The sequence below is a fragment of the Zonotrichia leucophrys genome, chromosome 1A (assembly GCF_028769735.1).
Source record: "Zonotrichia leucophrys gambelii isolate GWCS_2022_RI chromosome 1A, RI_Zleu_2.0, whole genome shotgun sequence".
NCBI lineage: Eukaryota > Metazoa > Chordata > Aves > Passeriformes > Passerellidae > Zonotrichia > Zonotrichia leucophrys.
This window is the reverse complement of record NC_088170.1, coordinates 21,644,534-21,660,315: the sequence shown is the minus strand read 5'-3', so window position 1 is coordinate 21,660,315 and position 15,782 is coordinate 21,644,534. Positions and strand designations below refer to the sequence as shown.

Here is a 15,782-nt window from a genome sequence, read left to right as displayed (position 1 = left end):
ACAAAAATTTGATATTTGTGCATATCAAATCCTGTTTACCTCTCTGCTTCTTTGCAAATGTTGGTCTCATCTCTCAGCTCCCTAACTGCATTAAATCATCCAGCTAAGACTCCAGCAATATTTTTATATTACTTTTATCACAAGAGCTTAAAATGAGCAACACATCATAATTTTTAGTCAGAAGCGCTGAGCTCTGTTAATGAAATGACAGAGTTGAACAGTTCAGACTGAGTTCAAATGGGGAACAGTAATTTAGGATTTTCCATATAAGCCTCATATATGGAAAATGCAGTGGAATCCAAATCAAAAATAGGTGGCTTTTTTGGTTTTTTTTTTTGTAAAAATGAGTAGTCCCACTCTGCTCCCCAGCCTTGTTAGAAAAAAAAATTATGGAACAGTTTATTGCATGTACTTAGCCTGCTTTCATTAGACATATTTTTCACTAGCACAGGAAGACATTTCATTTCATTTATGGGCAACACCAACAGCTTGGGGAGATCTAAATTCTTCCATGTCCACTGGAATTGAGACACAGAGCAGAGGTAATCCCTTTCTGTACAGGCAATGAGAGAGCTCAAGGAAGCACAGAAGTCAGGCTAGTAAAGCGGGACAAAATAGAGAGGGCAAAGAATGAAATTGCCACCACTGCTCTGAAAACTCCAAATTGTACCATGACATTATCAGATTTACAGAATGAGGTAGTCTGGACTGTTGCAACATATGGCCACTGGGAAGCATGTCTCACATTCCAATGATATAACTCCAAACCCTTGCCAAGATTCTTGCATTTACAAAAAGAGTTTCCTTTGTCAAGTGGCAAACACTCTGTCTAAATACCAGTGCTTTCACAGCATATTCTGATTAAATACAAATGTCTGAAAGACACTTCATTTAAACAAGCTCACAATTGGATTAAATTAGCTCTGAAGCAAATTCTGGTTGCACATGTTTACAGCCTACTCTTACAAAACACTGATGGAAAAGGGCAGCTAGACCTTCCATTTAAATTCCTTAGGGAAGAGTAATTTCTCAAGCCGTTTTGCCAGAAGAATGTTATTGTGTACACTGGTCCATGGCTTTCAAAAAGACAGGCAGAGTAGATACAACTTTTCTGTGCTACTAAATATTGTAGAATGTTTCTTTTTATTAAAGACTAGCAGTTAGGAGGCTCTAGTCTTCATGGTTCTGTAAATACCCTTACATACACACTAACTCCAGTAAGTGTTGGCCCTGTGTGTGTGTATGGACAGAAGGCTTCACTTCTCCTCCCCTCACAATTGTTTGTAAAGCTCCAGACTGGTGGGTCCTCCCCTCAGTTTTCACTGTTACAGAAACCTCTGTGGACATCACTGAATTGGGAAGAATCACATGCATCTTCCAACCTGATAAAGTTTTAGAAACACACACTGGAGACATTCTCTGAGAAATGTGAACTTGGAAAGGGAAAGCAGGAGAGGTGACAAAATGAGCATCTATCCAGCTTCTGAAGGGGTATGGGTGATGGAAACAAAAAGAAAATGACCTTTCCTTCCTTCCATAATCCAAGAAGAATTTATGAAGTTCACATGTATGAGACATGCCCTAATTACTGACCAAAAATCTGTCATCCTTTAAGCAGTAGCAGGAAAATCATCCACTAGGTAGGCTCAATTTCTCACTTGGGGGATACCACAGCAGGTACACAGCTTGTCCTCTGTTTTCTGCCCTAATTTTCCACCTATAGGTCCTGGTAAATGCTTTCACTGCCTGGGCAAGCTAGATGGATGGATCAGGTTGTGCAAGTGCATGGATACAGACTAGACAAGGACAGGACACAGAATAAACCAGAAGAAATCAGGAGAAAACATGCAGTAGCAACTAGGAAAGGAATAAGAGAGATGTTGAAATAGAGACAGAAAAAAAATTCTGAAAACAAAAAAAAGATTAATTGACATCTTTTACAGGAAAGCAAGAAAGAAGCAAGAAAGCAAGAAGCAAACCATTTGAAAGGGAAAAGTTTTAACAAAATCCAGCAAGATTTTATAAATTATAGAAACACCAGAAATTATAAAGAAAATATCAGTTTTTAGATGACATATAATAAAACACATATATGGAGCTATTTTAGTCCATTAATCTTAAGAAGGCATTTTTCCCCTTCTCTGTGAAGCTTTGCTTCTCCAGTCAGTAGAAATGAGACTTCTTGTCAAATTCTGTATTAATTTATTCTATATTAGAAACCAGAGCTGTGTATGAATGTGGTTTACTATTGGAAGTAACATATGTTACTGTTGCAGCAGGCAAACATATTCAAATATCTAGAATTTCAAATGGGCCACTTTTTCAGAGGTGAACCCACTGAGCCATTTAACCCTACAATGCCAGTGAATGAATGTTCTGGAGCTTGTGTTTGCTGTCTCTGTATCTTCTCTATCACACATGAAGTCAGCTTACAAAGAGGGTGGGATGTGATGAGGGTGCAGGATGCTCCCTCTGCATCATGTAAGAATGTCAGTAATACAGAGCACTAAATGCTGGCACAAGTCAACATTAGTGTATAACCTCATTCTTCTAGGATGTTCTCATAAAAACAACTTACTGAAAATAAGTAACAGGTATGCTGACAGTGCACAGTACAGGACTGATTGTGCCTGTTCTTCAAACTGCATGAAGTAAGAGTAAGAAGCCATTGTATGTATGATTCAATGACTAAATGAATGAAACTAAAGAGTTTTGAAAACATGGAAGAAATTGTTTCTTTTGAATGACCAGTTAAGAAGTTTGTCTTGTAAAAAATACTTTGATTCCAGAGATTGCACATAACTGCAATGTCGTATTTTCTGTTGACACATGGGGCAAACACAACATTCAAACTTTAAAGGAATGGGTTCAGCATCTTAGTGGCACTTTATTTTGTGGAAATAAGGGAAAAACTTCTGATTGTATCATACAATATTATAAATAGTAAATGCACTGTAGGCAACCCATATGACTAATATATTCCCTTTAAAACTGAAAAAAGGATTATTCCTGAACAGAATAATAAACATAAACACCAACATGCCAATACTTACATCGATCAGATCCGAAAGGTCGTGAATGTAATACTTGAACACAGAAGCATTGGTTGCTTCAAGAGTGAGCAGGTATTCATTACGGGCCTTAATAGACTTCAGCTTGTTCTCAGAATATTTTGCTTGACGCTAGGAAAGACATTTCATATTAAAGTATTTTAATTACTTCATTTTTGGTGTGCAGCAGAAATGGTAACAATTCAAGCACACATTCCTAGTAACAAGAAAGAACCTTAATTTCCAGCCTGTTATACATACAACAGATAGAATCCAAAGTGAAAACTTAATATTTTGTTCCAAATGTGACAAACTTTACAGTAAGAATTATATATGTAATGAAGTATCACCCTCTCTGAACTAAAATTATGTCGAGTTATCTATAACCCACTGCTAGTTTATTATGTGTACCTTGCTTAGTTTAATTTCCCAGCTGTATTTCTCTGTCTAATATCATGCCAAAGAATGTCAGAAATGCACTGAATTTATTTCAAATGAGACAAAATAAAAGAACAATTTACTTTTTCCTTCATTTTTTCAATCTTCTTCACAGAGCTCCGTCTCTGGTGCCTTTCTTCTAGTCGAATATGAAAAACAGGGTCTCCTGACCTCCCAATCTGTTTTTCTTCTTGCTTCTCTGCCTCCTTCAGTTTGCTTTCAGCACTGATACTCTCTGCATGATACATGTGGTATGTTTTCATGACCTGCAAAAGGCAAGAGTTAAAGAAGAATTAAGAGAAAATGACAATATAAAGGTATATACAGAAAAATCATAGGGTCTTTGAGAAAATGTTGACTTATAAACATGTAAGTTTCTTTGCCAGTGGAAATTGAGGACTTTTGGTTACATTTTTCTTTTCTGATTTATTTAACAGTATTCCAAATAGGGATTTTTTTTCTTTCATTTTCTCTTATAGGAAAGAGCAAAAGCCATTCTTAATAAATTTCAGTATTCTTATCTTCAAGTGAAAATCTAAAATAATGAACAACAAAACTCAATCTGTGTCAGTACTGACTCTATCTGATATATAGCCATCTTCTGGGCTAAGTAACAGCTTGGCTGTGGACACCGAATGTTTGAAATCAGAAGGATCCCTTCAACACTAGAAAAGGGGAATGAAGGAGAGGGAATGGGAAGCTTTGGCCTGGGAGCAAATCCCCAGATAGCTGGATGGCTGTCCATGGCCTGGGAAGAAGTGTCTGCCCACTGCACAGCCTGCAGACTGGGCCCAATCTAAAACCAGATGAGAACTGAAGGAGCTGCCTGATACCTAAGTTGTGAAAATGCCAGACCCAAAGGCATCTGTCCTCTACACACCTGCTGGGTCTGCAGATCAGAGAGCTTGGGTTGCCAGTATGCAAATACATGCTTGCATGAAGAGGAAAAGGGACTGGGTTACCCCAGTCCTCCCTTTCTTCTCCAAACAAGAAAAACCTCTCAGCCTGACTCCTGCACAGTGAACAGCAGTCAATCACAAGCCTCTCCTCTGCTGGGTAGGGCTGACTCTGCCCACTTCCACAAAGGAAGTATCTTTCTGCCTTCCCCAGTCTTTTGTTGTTTGTTTCTTTGTGTTGTCTTAACTTTAGAGCACTGAATAAAGCAGGAAGGCATCCCCAGGCAGCCAGAGGCCTCCTCTCTTCCTCTAAAAGGTGCCAGAGCTCTCACCAGCAGATAATATCTTTGGGTGGAGGCCACGCAAACCATTCAACTGAAGGACACACAGGCAGGGAGGAATGAAACCAGCTGCTTGTGTTACCCATGGAGGAAACAGTTTTGGGAAGCTGCCTTTAAATATTCCCTTGGGAGAGTGTACTTTTTGAAACTCAGTATTTAGGCCAGCCTAAGGAGTATCCGTGGAGTGGCAAAACACTACAGCTAGATATGGCAATTCACTACAGCACATTTTAGCATGGTTCGACACAAACCAACTGCATGCCATGCCAGTGGGTGGCTGAACTGATGCTTATTTCAAGTCCTGTGCAACAGCAAGACACACACTTCCAGAGAAATGCAATTTTGCATAACAATGTATGTTATACACCATAACTGTGTATGCCACTACTTAAGACTCATGCCACTGATACTAAAAATGAAACAGACAACTCTTCACCAGCTTCCTGTAGTAAGGTAAAACAGCTGGTGACAAACACTAAAACTGGCCCTGTTTTTATTTTAAGAAACATATGCTTACAGCTCTGTGCTGGAAAAAGCCAAATTGCCAGGAGCAGGACTCTGTGTTATTGCTGCTGCTCCTCTACACCACTCTGGGCTCCAACGCCCGAGCAGAGGGCAGAGCTCCATGCCCAAACACTGCCTACAGCCACTGGGAACAGCTGCTGCCCCACCAGTTCACATCTGCATGGATGAGACAGAAAAAACTCCCAGAGACAGACAAAGCTGGGTCAGGAAGAGAAGGCAAGCCCACAGGGGCGAGGTCTGCAAGGTTCCCAGTCTAACTAAAGAGTGTTCAGTCTCCTGTATTGTGCACTGCTCCAAAGGCACTGTTAGAGTTGTTGATGATCAGTTCCCAGGGAGCTTAACTCATACAGCCACATGGAAACAAATGAATTACTGCAAAGAGAAGAAAAGGACTTTTCAAAGAAATGGTTTATATAATAAAACAGAGAAGCACAGAAAGTGATATGGCTCTTATTAAAAATGATGGGGAAAGGAAATTAAAAGCAAGGTTGTGCCCTTTTCTTCTGGCCTTTCTATTCAAATCTTCTAAGTGTTTCTTTACATAAGGCTAGAGGTGTTTGCTTTTATTTTTTATCTTTTGTTCTGTGTAATCTCTAGAGACTTTTTAGTTGGTGGGACAAGACTAATTCATGTGTCTTACTACCTAGAAAAGTTATTTTCTTTTGTACTCTGCCTGCAGAGGGAACTATGGGTCCTGATGGAATTAACCCAAGAATTCTCCAAGAGCTGGCTGATGTCATCACAAAACCTCTCTCTCAGTTTTTGAGCAGTCATGGGAATTGGCAAAGTCCAGGCTGGCTGGAAACTGGCAAATGTTGCCCCAGTTTTCAAGAAGGGCAGGAAGGGTCCTCCCTGCAAACCGCAGGTCTGTCAATCTCACTTCAGTGCCTGGCAAAGCTATAAAGGAGATCATTCTAGGATGTATTGAAAAACACCTGAAAGACAACACAGTCACTGGTCACAGCCAGCACAACTTCATGAGAGGGAAGTCCTGTTGATCAAACTTTGATTTCCTTTTATGGCAAGGTAACCCACCTAGGTCCCACCAAGGGAAGTCAGCTGATGTAATCTTGAATTTCAGTAGATCTTTCTCAGAGTATCCTTCTGGATAAAATGTCCAGCACACAGCTGGATAAACACCTCATGTGAAAGGTGAGCAACTGGCCCATTGGTTGGGCACAGTTATAGTGAATAGGGTGACATCAGACTGGTGACCTGTCACTAGTGGGGTTCTGCTGCAGGGCTGTCTTATGTCCTGTGCTCTTCAACATCTTCATTAATGACTTGGATGCATGACTAGAAGGGGTACTAAACAAGTTCACAGCTGATACAAAACTGGGAGGAGCTGCCGACTCCCTCCAAAGCCCTGCAGAGAGACCTTGACAAATTAAGAGAACTGGGCAATCACCACCCTCATGAAGTTCACCAAAGGAAAGGTATTGGGACTCTGCACCTGGGATGGGGCAGCCCTGGGTGAATGGACAGACTGGGGAATGAGAGGCTGGAGGGCAGTGCCATGGAAAGGGACCATGGGGTCCTGGTCGAGGGGAAGCTGGATATGAGTCAGCAGTGCCCTGGCAGCCAGGAAGGCCAAGAGTGTCCTGGGAAGCATCAGGAACAGCACTGCCAGCAGGCAAGGGAGGGGACAGCCTCACCTTAATAACTGTGGGCAGTTTGGGGAGCCACAATAGAAGAGGGATATAAAGCTATTGGACAGTGCCCATAGGAGGGCAACAAAGATGGTGAAGGGTCTTGAGGGGAAACTGTATGAGGAGTGCCTGAGGTCACTCGGTCTCTTCAGCCTGGAGAACAGGAGACTGAGGGGAGAGCTCATTGCCATCTGCAACTTCCTCATGAGAGGCAGACACTGATTTCTTCTCTGTGTGACCAGTGACAGGTCCCAAGGGAATGGCCTGAAATTGTCATGGGATGATTAATTTGGATATTAGAAAAAGGTTCTTCACCCTGGGGGTGGCTTGTCACTGGAACAGACTCCCTAGGGAAGTGGTCACAGCACCAAGCCCTGCCTGAGTTCAGGATAACACTCTTGGGCACACGACATCACTCTTGAAGATGGTGTTATGCAGGGCCAGGAGCTGGATTCTATGATCCTTGAGGGTGCATTCCAACTCAGCATATTCTGTGATTCTGTATCAAATATATCTCAAAGTATTCTAACTGTGTTTAAAAGCACCTAAGTGGTGAAACAAGGATTTGTTCTGCTTGCCAAAAGCAGCAAGCATTGAAGTACTTAAACTAGCAGATTATGTTCTTAAACTAGCATAAATGTCCTCCTGCAGTGGCTGACACTTCAGCTTGCCTCCTTGTTGAAAGAAGCACTCTTTGAAGGAGTACAAGGGTGTCTCTGTTCTCACGAGTATCTCCACACTGACTCCACTAGCTTCATATCACCAAGGAGTGTTTCCTCCTATCACTGCTTGCTTACAGCTCATGCTACCATATCCAGTGTCTCACTCCACACTGATTGATAGGCAAGTTTTGTGGGAGAACTACATGGAACTCATAGCCTTCACAGGGAATAAAGATGTCTTCTTGAAATCCATGTTCTCAAAACAAACTCTGCACAAGTTCTTGGTATAAATGAGTATAAATTTAAATTCAAAAAAGTTCTTTCTCTGTATTCACAGGGCTGGACATCAGTCAGTCAGGCCTACTCAAGCCTCACTGGCTTAGGAATCAATATGGACACTGTAAAGAGCAGTGATCAGCCTAGGCACATGACTTCTGTCCAGTTTGTGATATTGATAGCATGCTTATCTCATGCACTAGTGACATGATTATTTTGCAAGCCTTTGGTGAAAACGTCTTAATGATTTCTCAGCCTTTTTCATGATGTGTCAATGCTTTTTAAAGAGCTGATATTGCAGCAGCTGAACTTAATTTGAGAAAGCATTAGAGAGACGTATGGAAAAATAAATGGGAATAAGCTAGGGAGTTGGCTTCCAAGTATTTCAGTGCATACTTCTCCAACAAGTTGGCTTACAATTTGCTGGCTAAGTTGCATATATGATTCTTTCCCTTAACACTATGTCATCTTTTTGCCTTGGAGTTTTTAAGACTGTTAGATGTTGTTAAACACAGTAACAGGCTTTCCTAAATAGACTTATTGTATGAAAAGTTCTGAGATTTGTAGGCCTCTGATCTGTGAACATGCAACAGATTCACAGATCTGTTATTCAAACTATGAACATATAATAATTCTTCTCAAATGTGCACCAAACTGTTGAACTGACAGATCATTCTGTGTGAGTATCCCTCACTGAACTGACTTTAGTTAGTCTCCAAAATGTTTACTGATCAGCCATCAAGTACACACTGAAAAAAGAGAGCAAGGTTGCAATTTTGCAGATGCTGAACTGCCATAATGATATTTGCTGCATTTCTCCACTGTAGTGAACCAGCATTGTTAAAAGCATACTAGTACCTTTCTAAAATTAAATATTGAGTTTATCTTCTATTAATTTAGCCGGTTTATTCTGCTGATCCAGGGATGTAAAATATATATTTGTCAGATGACTGTGTCAGACTACAAGCAGATGAAAAAGATTTTGCTACCCTAACTATGTACGCTCACATTTGTAGGTGACAGACTGTTCACTTGGTAGCATAAACATCTCAATTTGTGTGCCAAAGTTTCAGCATCATTTGTAAGAGCTCAGCAAATAGGCTTAAGGCAGAAGATAGTATTTATCACAAGGAAGGGCACACTAGAGTATATTCTTAGGTAATTATTTTATTTAACCCCACAGTTGTTTTCTAGGCAAATCCATCAACAAGACAGTAATTAGTGCTATACTTCTATGGGCCATAACTGAAGAATGTTCCCATAGCAGGGGACCAGCTTTCCTTCTCTACACACATCCTTCTTTTCTAGAAAACTCAAACCAAGGCAAGATTAAAAGCTAGAGAGTTAAAATAGATTGAAATGACTGTGTTAACATGCACTTTATTTTTATAATAAAACTGCATAATTAAGAGCCTTTTCACAGTGTTTCTCGGGAAATAGTAATTTCCTAGCTCATCCCTGGTGTATTTATCATGTTTGAATTGTCTTAGAATTGTCTCTGCTAAGCTGTGAGTTCCTCTCAGAAGGTGGAGTCACAAGGGTTTCATTAAATTGGGTTAGTTACTGCTCTGCACAAGAAATAAGCAAAATCTTATGCCAATTTTACCACAGCAGTGGCCTCTACCAGTTAAGCTGAGCTGTTGTCAGCATCCTGTTCACTCATTCCAAGCTGAACTCTGCTGTGGTTTTAGGAATTGTCACATATATCACTATCAATACAGGATTACTGATTTCACCTTCTCAGATCCCTGATGTGCCACAGTAAACTGAACTTAACTTTTTGAAGAGGAATCAGATTCTGTGTTATTTCAGCAAAGAAAAAAAGAATATCTGGCATCAACTACCTTGAAAAATTAAATAGCCAGGATTTTTCAAGAGTAAGATAAATCAATGGAAAGCGCAAGTGGCACAGCAGCCCTGTCTTTTTTAACAACCAAGTTGCTTTGGACTGTCCTCACTTTTTCCGTTTTCTGAGCACTTTACATTTGCATTGCTTGTGAAATGTGTGATGCCAGTAGGATTAATTTGGAAAGCCAAGTGGGAGACATGAAAATATACTTTTATGATGTGCATCACTTTTCTACACCATTTGCCCTCAGCCTTATTACTGGAACAGCTTTGTATTTTCAGCAAACCTGTGACCTTCCTGACGTTTTTAGAGGACATTTATGAATATGTCCTGACCCCTAAATAAGTCCAGTGAAAGCCTCTCTCCAACACAAGTGTCTGCCTACCTTCTGTTCCCTGTCATTCCCCATCATTCAGATATTATTGCTAGATATCAGAACCTGATCTGACAAGGCAAGGTATTTTAACTTCCCAGAGAAACAGAAGAAGAGTTTGACTGGGGAGTTTTCTATGTTGTAAAGATGATTTATTGCCAAGTCAATAATCTGTTGTCTCTTTAAGTCAGTGTGTAAGAAGATTTCTAAATCAATCAGTTCACAAAAGAATAAACCAAACATCTTCCAGCTTTCAGTCTGACCAACTTTTCTCCCTGTAAATGCCAGGAAAACTCCTGTCTGTGACCCCACACAACTAACTGAGCTCCCCTTTCTCTATCCCCCTCACTCAAAAGGTACATTTCATTGCAGTTTCTATAGCTTATATTCTTATCTGAAACATGGGACTGATTCCTGGCCTGCACTGGCTGAAAGTGTGGTAAGGAGAGGAGTAAAGGAGGAGTGCAGCTGCTGGGATGCTGCAGACCTGAAAATACCAACTGTCTGGCACAGCCACAGAGACACCAGGCACAGCTTTAAGTGCTTGCAAGTCATAATTCACTGAACTCACAAAGATACAAAGTGAAGCTTAGCTATTAAATTTGTTTTAGAATGATGTTTTCAGTCATAATTTTAAAATGCAATAAAATACTGAAAATTGAAAATACAGAATTTTAAAATGCATTTTTGTTAGTTGTAAAACATGTCAAAAACATATGTAATGTAACATTAAAAAACCCTTTACATAGCAGAGATGGAAAATTAGAAAGTAAGGTTTCCCTCACAAAATTCTGATTATTCCAGCGAAATAAGCCTGCTTTGTTCTGAGAACATCTGAAGTTGTGGTTCAGCTGCTTCTGTTCTTATTTCTTCAATAATCCTGTACATGATGTGTAGTTTTAATGAGGACAGCACAACCTAAAGGCCTTAATTTACAGACCTTTGCCGTAAGATAAGGCATGATGATAAGAAATAACCAGATTATTAAACCTTCATACACACTAAAAGCTCTGATAATTGCCCCTTATTCAAAGGCTTTAGAGGTATTTAAATTCCAATATGACACAACATTCTTAGTTAGACTTCATGAAGGCACCTTTCCTTTCAAACAAACAGAACTAAGCAGTAGGGAGATACTTCAGTATTAGTATATTACTCACAGATTTCGTATCAGTTTGCTTTTTTTTGGACACAATGATTTATCTCACAATAGAAAGACTGATTTTTTAAAAAAACTTTTCCCCCTCTATAAACAAGTAGATGACATTTCCTTTTTGTGACTGAGAAATGTCAACTGCTGGAGATTAAAACTGTCGATACTTGTCCTGCTAAGGCCACTATGATCTTATTCTGTACACAGTAAATGTCATAAAGAATGAAAAACCTGTGCATGAGGTCCCCATCTGTCTAGATGCTGTTCTATCTTTATGTACTTGAGCAGATAAAATACACAGATATGATGATGACCATTTTAAACATTCAAGCAGTGAAACAGATGCTACTCTGCACCATATTGTCACTTTATTATGTGTGGGCTTTATTTAGCTAAATGTGGACATGTACAGCTGACCAAGCCCTTGCAATCAATGAAAAGCTGGACAATGAAGTTAACAGTACAGATCACTTAATCTGAAGCAGATTTTTGCATCTGATTAAAGGGGTCTCATCTGCCCATATTAGATTTGCAGGGACTTTAGCTGGAACACAGATAGCATGCTAAGATATTTGTATCTACACTGCAGATGTCTGAAAATCAGGTAAAGTAAATTCCATCCCAAGAAACCATCTTGCAGCCGTAGCCTGACTCAAGTTGTGGGCAAATTCAGAAGTTTTATAACATAAAAAATATTCCCATTTAAAAAATAAATCTTTAATTCTAAGAAAGGTATTAGCATGCACTGGAAGCCACAATATGGAAGTTAATACCTGATTAAATCTTATGCTTATCAGTATGCATATATAGCACTAGTGTGAAGAAAAAGAATGAAAATACTTAAGTCCAGTCCTGCAGATTTTCAGTGGTACTTCAGAAAAGTATTTCAGCACATACTTCACAGTTTCCCTACCCTGGGAGCACAGGCACTAATCCCAAGCCTCGCCAGACACTGGAGTTATGCAACTGTTTAATTGAAACAAGGCTGTATCTTCAGGGCCTATTCAGCACTGAAGTCCCACTTGGTCCCCCAGCGGTGGAACGGTCTGTGCCTATCGCTGCTTTGCAGGAGCTGATCCCACAACACTTCACTGACTGCAGGCCTCAGCCAAAAAGGCTTTGCAGTGTCACACCCTACAAATCCTGGTGGTTTCAGACAAAAAAACCCCAAAGAAAATCCCAAACAAACAAAATAAAAAGTGGTGGTTTGGGAAGGCTTTGGGAATCTGTCCGTAACAATTAAAAAGAACTCAGGGCAGAAAGATAAGACTAATTTTCTTTGCATCTCCTTTTTGTCACCTAAATTTTTCTTGAGTTTAAATCCACTGATGGCTGCATGGTTTTCCCTAAGTCAAAAGAAAAATCACCAAGATGCACAAAACTAATGTTTGGGCTCTGCTTGTGGAGAAGTGATCACTTCCTAAACTTCACAAATGTTACTTGATATCAATACTGTAAAGATTTTTTTATGGTCCTCCAAATCTCGAGGATGGGGAACAGAGGTGCCTAGAGATTGTTACACAGGGTACTGGAGCATATATGTTTCAGTTCTTCCAGACAAAAAAAAAGAGCATTTAAATGTATAATTCCTGAATGAGCAGAAATCAACAGGCTTTTATAAGAAATGCACATCACCAATTCATCTTAATTCTACAGCTGTGTTTCAAAAAAAGTAATTATTGCATTTTTTCTTTTTCACAACACATCACCTCAGAAAATAGATGGGGAAATAGTTATCAGGTAGATGAGACATTGTTTTGTAGTACCAAGTTGTGTAAATGGGTTTCAACAAGAAAATAGAAATTCAGACCTAAGTTCTCTCAGATTTGCCTGTGGATTAGCAGGAGCTTGCCAGAATGTTCACAGTGGTTTTTTTCCTTGATCTCTCTAAATGGTATGGGAAGTCTACAAAATGCTCTGTTTTTCTTCTCATTATTTACTTATCTGAGTCAGGGATGGGGAAGGGCACATAAGTAACATTTAGACAGCACAGCACTGGATCTGCAAACACCTATGATTTTTAGAGAGTGTAGACCACAAGTCAAACTAAGCAGATGGCAGCATGGACAAAAACAAAGCAGAAAAGAAAAAAAATTGCTCTGGTAAGCTCTGAGTAGAAATGTCTCATTAAAAAACAACAAAACTTCTAATAAACTGGCTCACCAGAGTCTGGGGGCAAAAAAGGGTTGCAAGTAAAGAGTAATCCTGGCAGCATTATCATACATACTTAAACAAGTGAGTAGTTTTTTCAAAAATATAGTTTAGGCTTGTGTAAAACATAAAAATAAGTAACTCCATTGGGGGTAACTTAGTCAATGAAAGTCCACTTAAAGCTTACAGAAGTAGTCTGATATGGAATTTGTATAAGATAAGCTAAGTAAGTAACTGTACTTACTGTGTAAAGCTCGTTAAGTACTTTCATTAAGTCTTCATGAAGCTGAAATGAAATCTCTTTACTCTGCAATTAAAAAGAATCATTAGAAAAGGGCATGTAAAAACTGCATCATACATTTGTTTCTTGATATTTATACTCATTGCTCATCCTAGACAGTGAATGCAACATTACTCCCAAAAACCATTCTGAATTACAGTGCACTAAAAAGAGTGATTCAGTGATGCAGAGGCAGACAGATAACATCTGGACAGAAGACTCCTAAAAAGAAACCCAGAAGTAGTTTTAAGGTATTTTTCCCATAAAGCATCAGGAAATTAGGTGCCAACAGAAAGGGGAAAGTTCAAGATTAATGTTTTTAATAGGACAAACTGTGTACTGTTTTATAATTGCTATGATATATACAAAAACGAAACCATGCAGAATGTGATATTCTAGAGGGACGTCCTGCCCAATTTTGCATCTAGTCTTTGTTTCTCAGCACATACAACTATCTAAATATTTATGCAAGAAATAATTGTGGCTCCTCTTTGAAACAGATAGCCAACTGCATAATATTCCACAGAGTGGGCTGCTAAACCAGCTTTGTTTAGCTTTTCTGGACTGTGACTTTACTTTCATTCTGACCCAGAAAAAAAAGAAATGCTTAGCAGCAGTTATTATCAAAGCAAATATGTCAAAACAAGAGCATTTAATTGGAGTCTCATTGAAATATATTCCTTTGTTAGTTTTCCACAGCAGCTCAATCTGATGAAAATGGTGGCAACTGTGCAAGAGTTGAAGGCATTTGTATCACAGCCTTAGGAAAACAGCTACAGAACAGAGCTACAGGACTTGGCAAACAGCCTGGCTACACTTCTGCTGTGATGCTCAGCATTCTAACATCCATGCTGGAAGCATCAGATTTTTTTTCTGAGAATAAATTGATAATTAGTCTGGCTTCTAAAAACTTCAACAGCACGATAGATAATGGCCTTAGCTATGAGAAGTACTTTGTATTTGTATGGAAGCCAAAGGAAAATCCTCAGGGACAACTCATGTCCAAAGCTGCCTAGTGCATACTTGGCCATCACTAAAAGACCTGAAGGAATAATGGGTTTCTGAATGAGAATTAGCAGCACAACATCCACGTATGAGGAAAAACTACATCACACATCCCACTCACTGTGTCTTCCAGGAGGATGAAACAGATACATACAGTAGCTCAAACAGAAAATTTGAGGTGTTTTTTTCTCCTGCTCCTACTATCCTACTTTAACTCTGGGCAATATTTCGAAGCACTCATCATATCACTTATCAGTATTCACTCCGATCATTAAATGCAAGATGGTTTTACACTGACAAGAAGCTAGGAATATAATTTTAAAAAACACTTCAGTGAAATTCTTGTATTCCCAAGGGCATTAGCTGTAGTAGCTGAGGCACAGTAACACAGCTGCTCTGAAGCCGAGGTACACAGAATTACACTGAAACTTTCCTTATTGCTCATACTTTTCAAATATGTATTTTCATGAGGTATGCATTAGTTCCAAAGTATCTAGAACACAAGGCTTACTACTTCCATTTCTCTGCAAATATCATATTATTTTCATCTAATACGAAGGACAAAATTTCCTATATATAATAGTAGAGTGCTTATGAAGAATTGAAAAGGACTGCAGATTTGCAAGCTGCTCTAGGGAAATGCCATAAAATCTTTAGGAAAAATTCTGAGCTGCTTTTCATTGCTTTACATTGGTACCCTGCCTTTAAAAGTCAGCAGCACAGCTGTAACACAGCTTACACATCTCCTCAAAGCTCCAAGCAGAGGTCACCTGTTTATTCCTGGATAGATGCTTCTATAGTGCTGAATGTGAGTAGTTTTTAAAATTACTTTAGCAGAAAGAAGGACAAAACATACAAATAAGATATTTGACATTAAGATGAGAGCATACCCATGTGGAGGAAACTCTAGATGAAGTCCAGCTTTAAGCAGTTTATCCCTTTCAACTGTTGCTCACAGCCATCCTGAGGCTGATGAGAATCAAACCCTAAATACAGCAACAGCAACTCTAAGGCAGGATGCCTTAACCTGGCAGTGCAGAAGTTTGTTTGAGAAAACCCCAAATCAATTTTCTCAGGTTTTACTGTAAGCAAAGCACACAGAGTTCATTGAAGGATGGACTCTCCTCTCAATGC

General features: G+C 39.3%; 1 protein-coding gene across 3 annotated transcripts in view; it reads right to left on the bottom strand.

Moving 5' to 3' along the window:
* SRGAP1 (SLIT-ROBO Rho GTPase activating protein 1) overlaps positions 1 to 15,782 on the bottom strand; it is a 139,593-nt gene that overhangs the window by 46,886 nt on the left and 76,925 nt on the right. For 2 of the 3 annotated variants that reach the window (XM_064701856.1, XM_064701857.1), the window contains exons 4-6: positions 13,608 to 13,670; positions 3,572 to 3,754; positions 3,054 to 3,182 (exon numbers count right to left, since the gene is read on the bottom strand). In XM_064701856.1, the coding sequence (XP_064557926.1) occupies positions 3,054 to 3,182; positions 3,572 to 3,754; positions 13,608 to 13,670 (375 nt within the window). The remainder of the gene's footprint in view (positions 1 to 3,053; positions 3,183 to 3,571; positions 3,755 to 13,607; positions 13,671 to 15,782) is intronic. The other variant, XM_064701858.1, reaches the window with a different exon arrangement.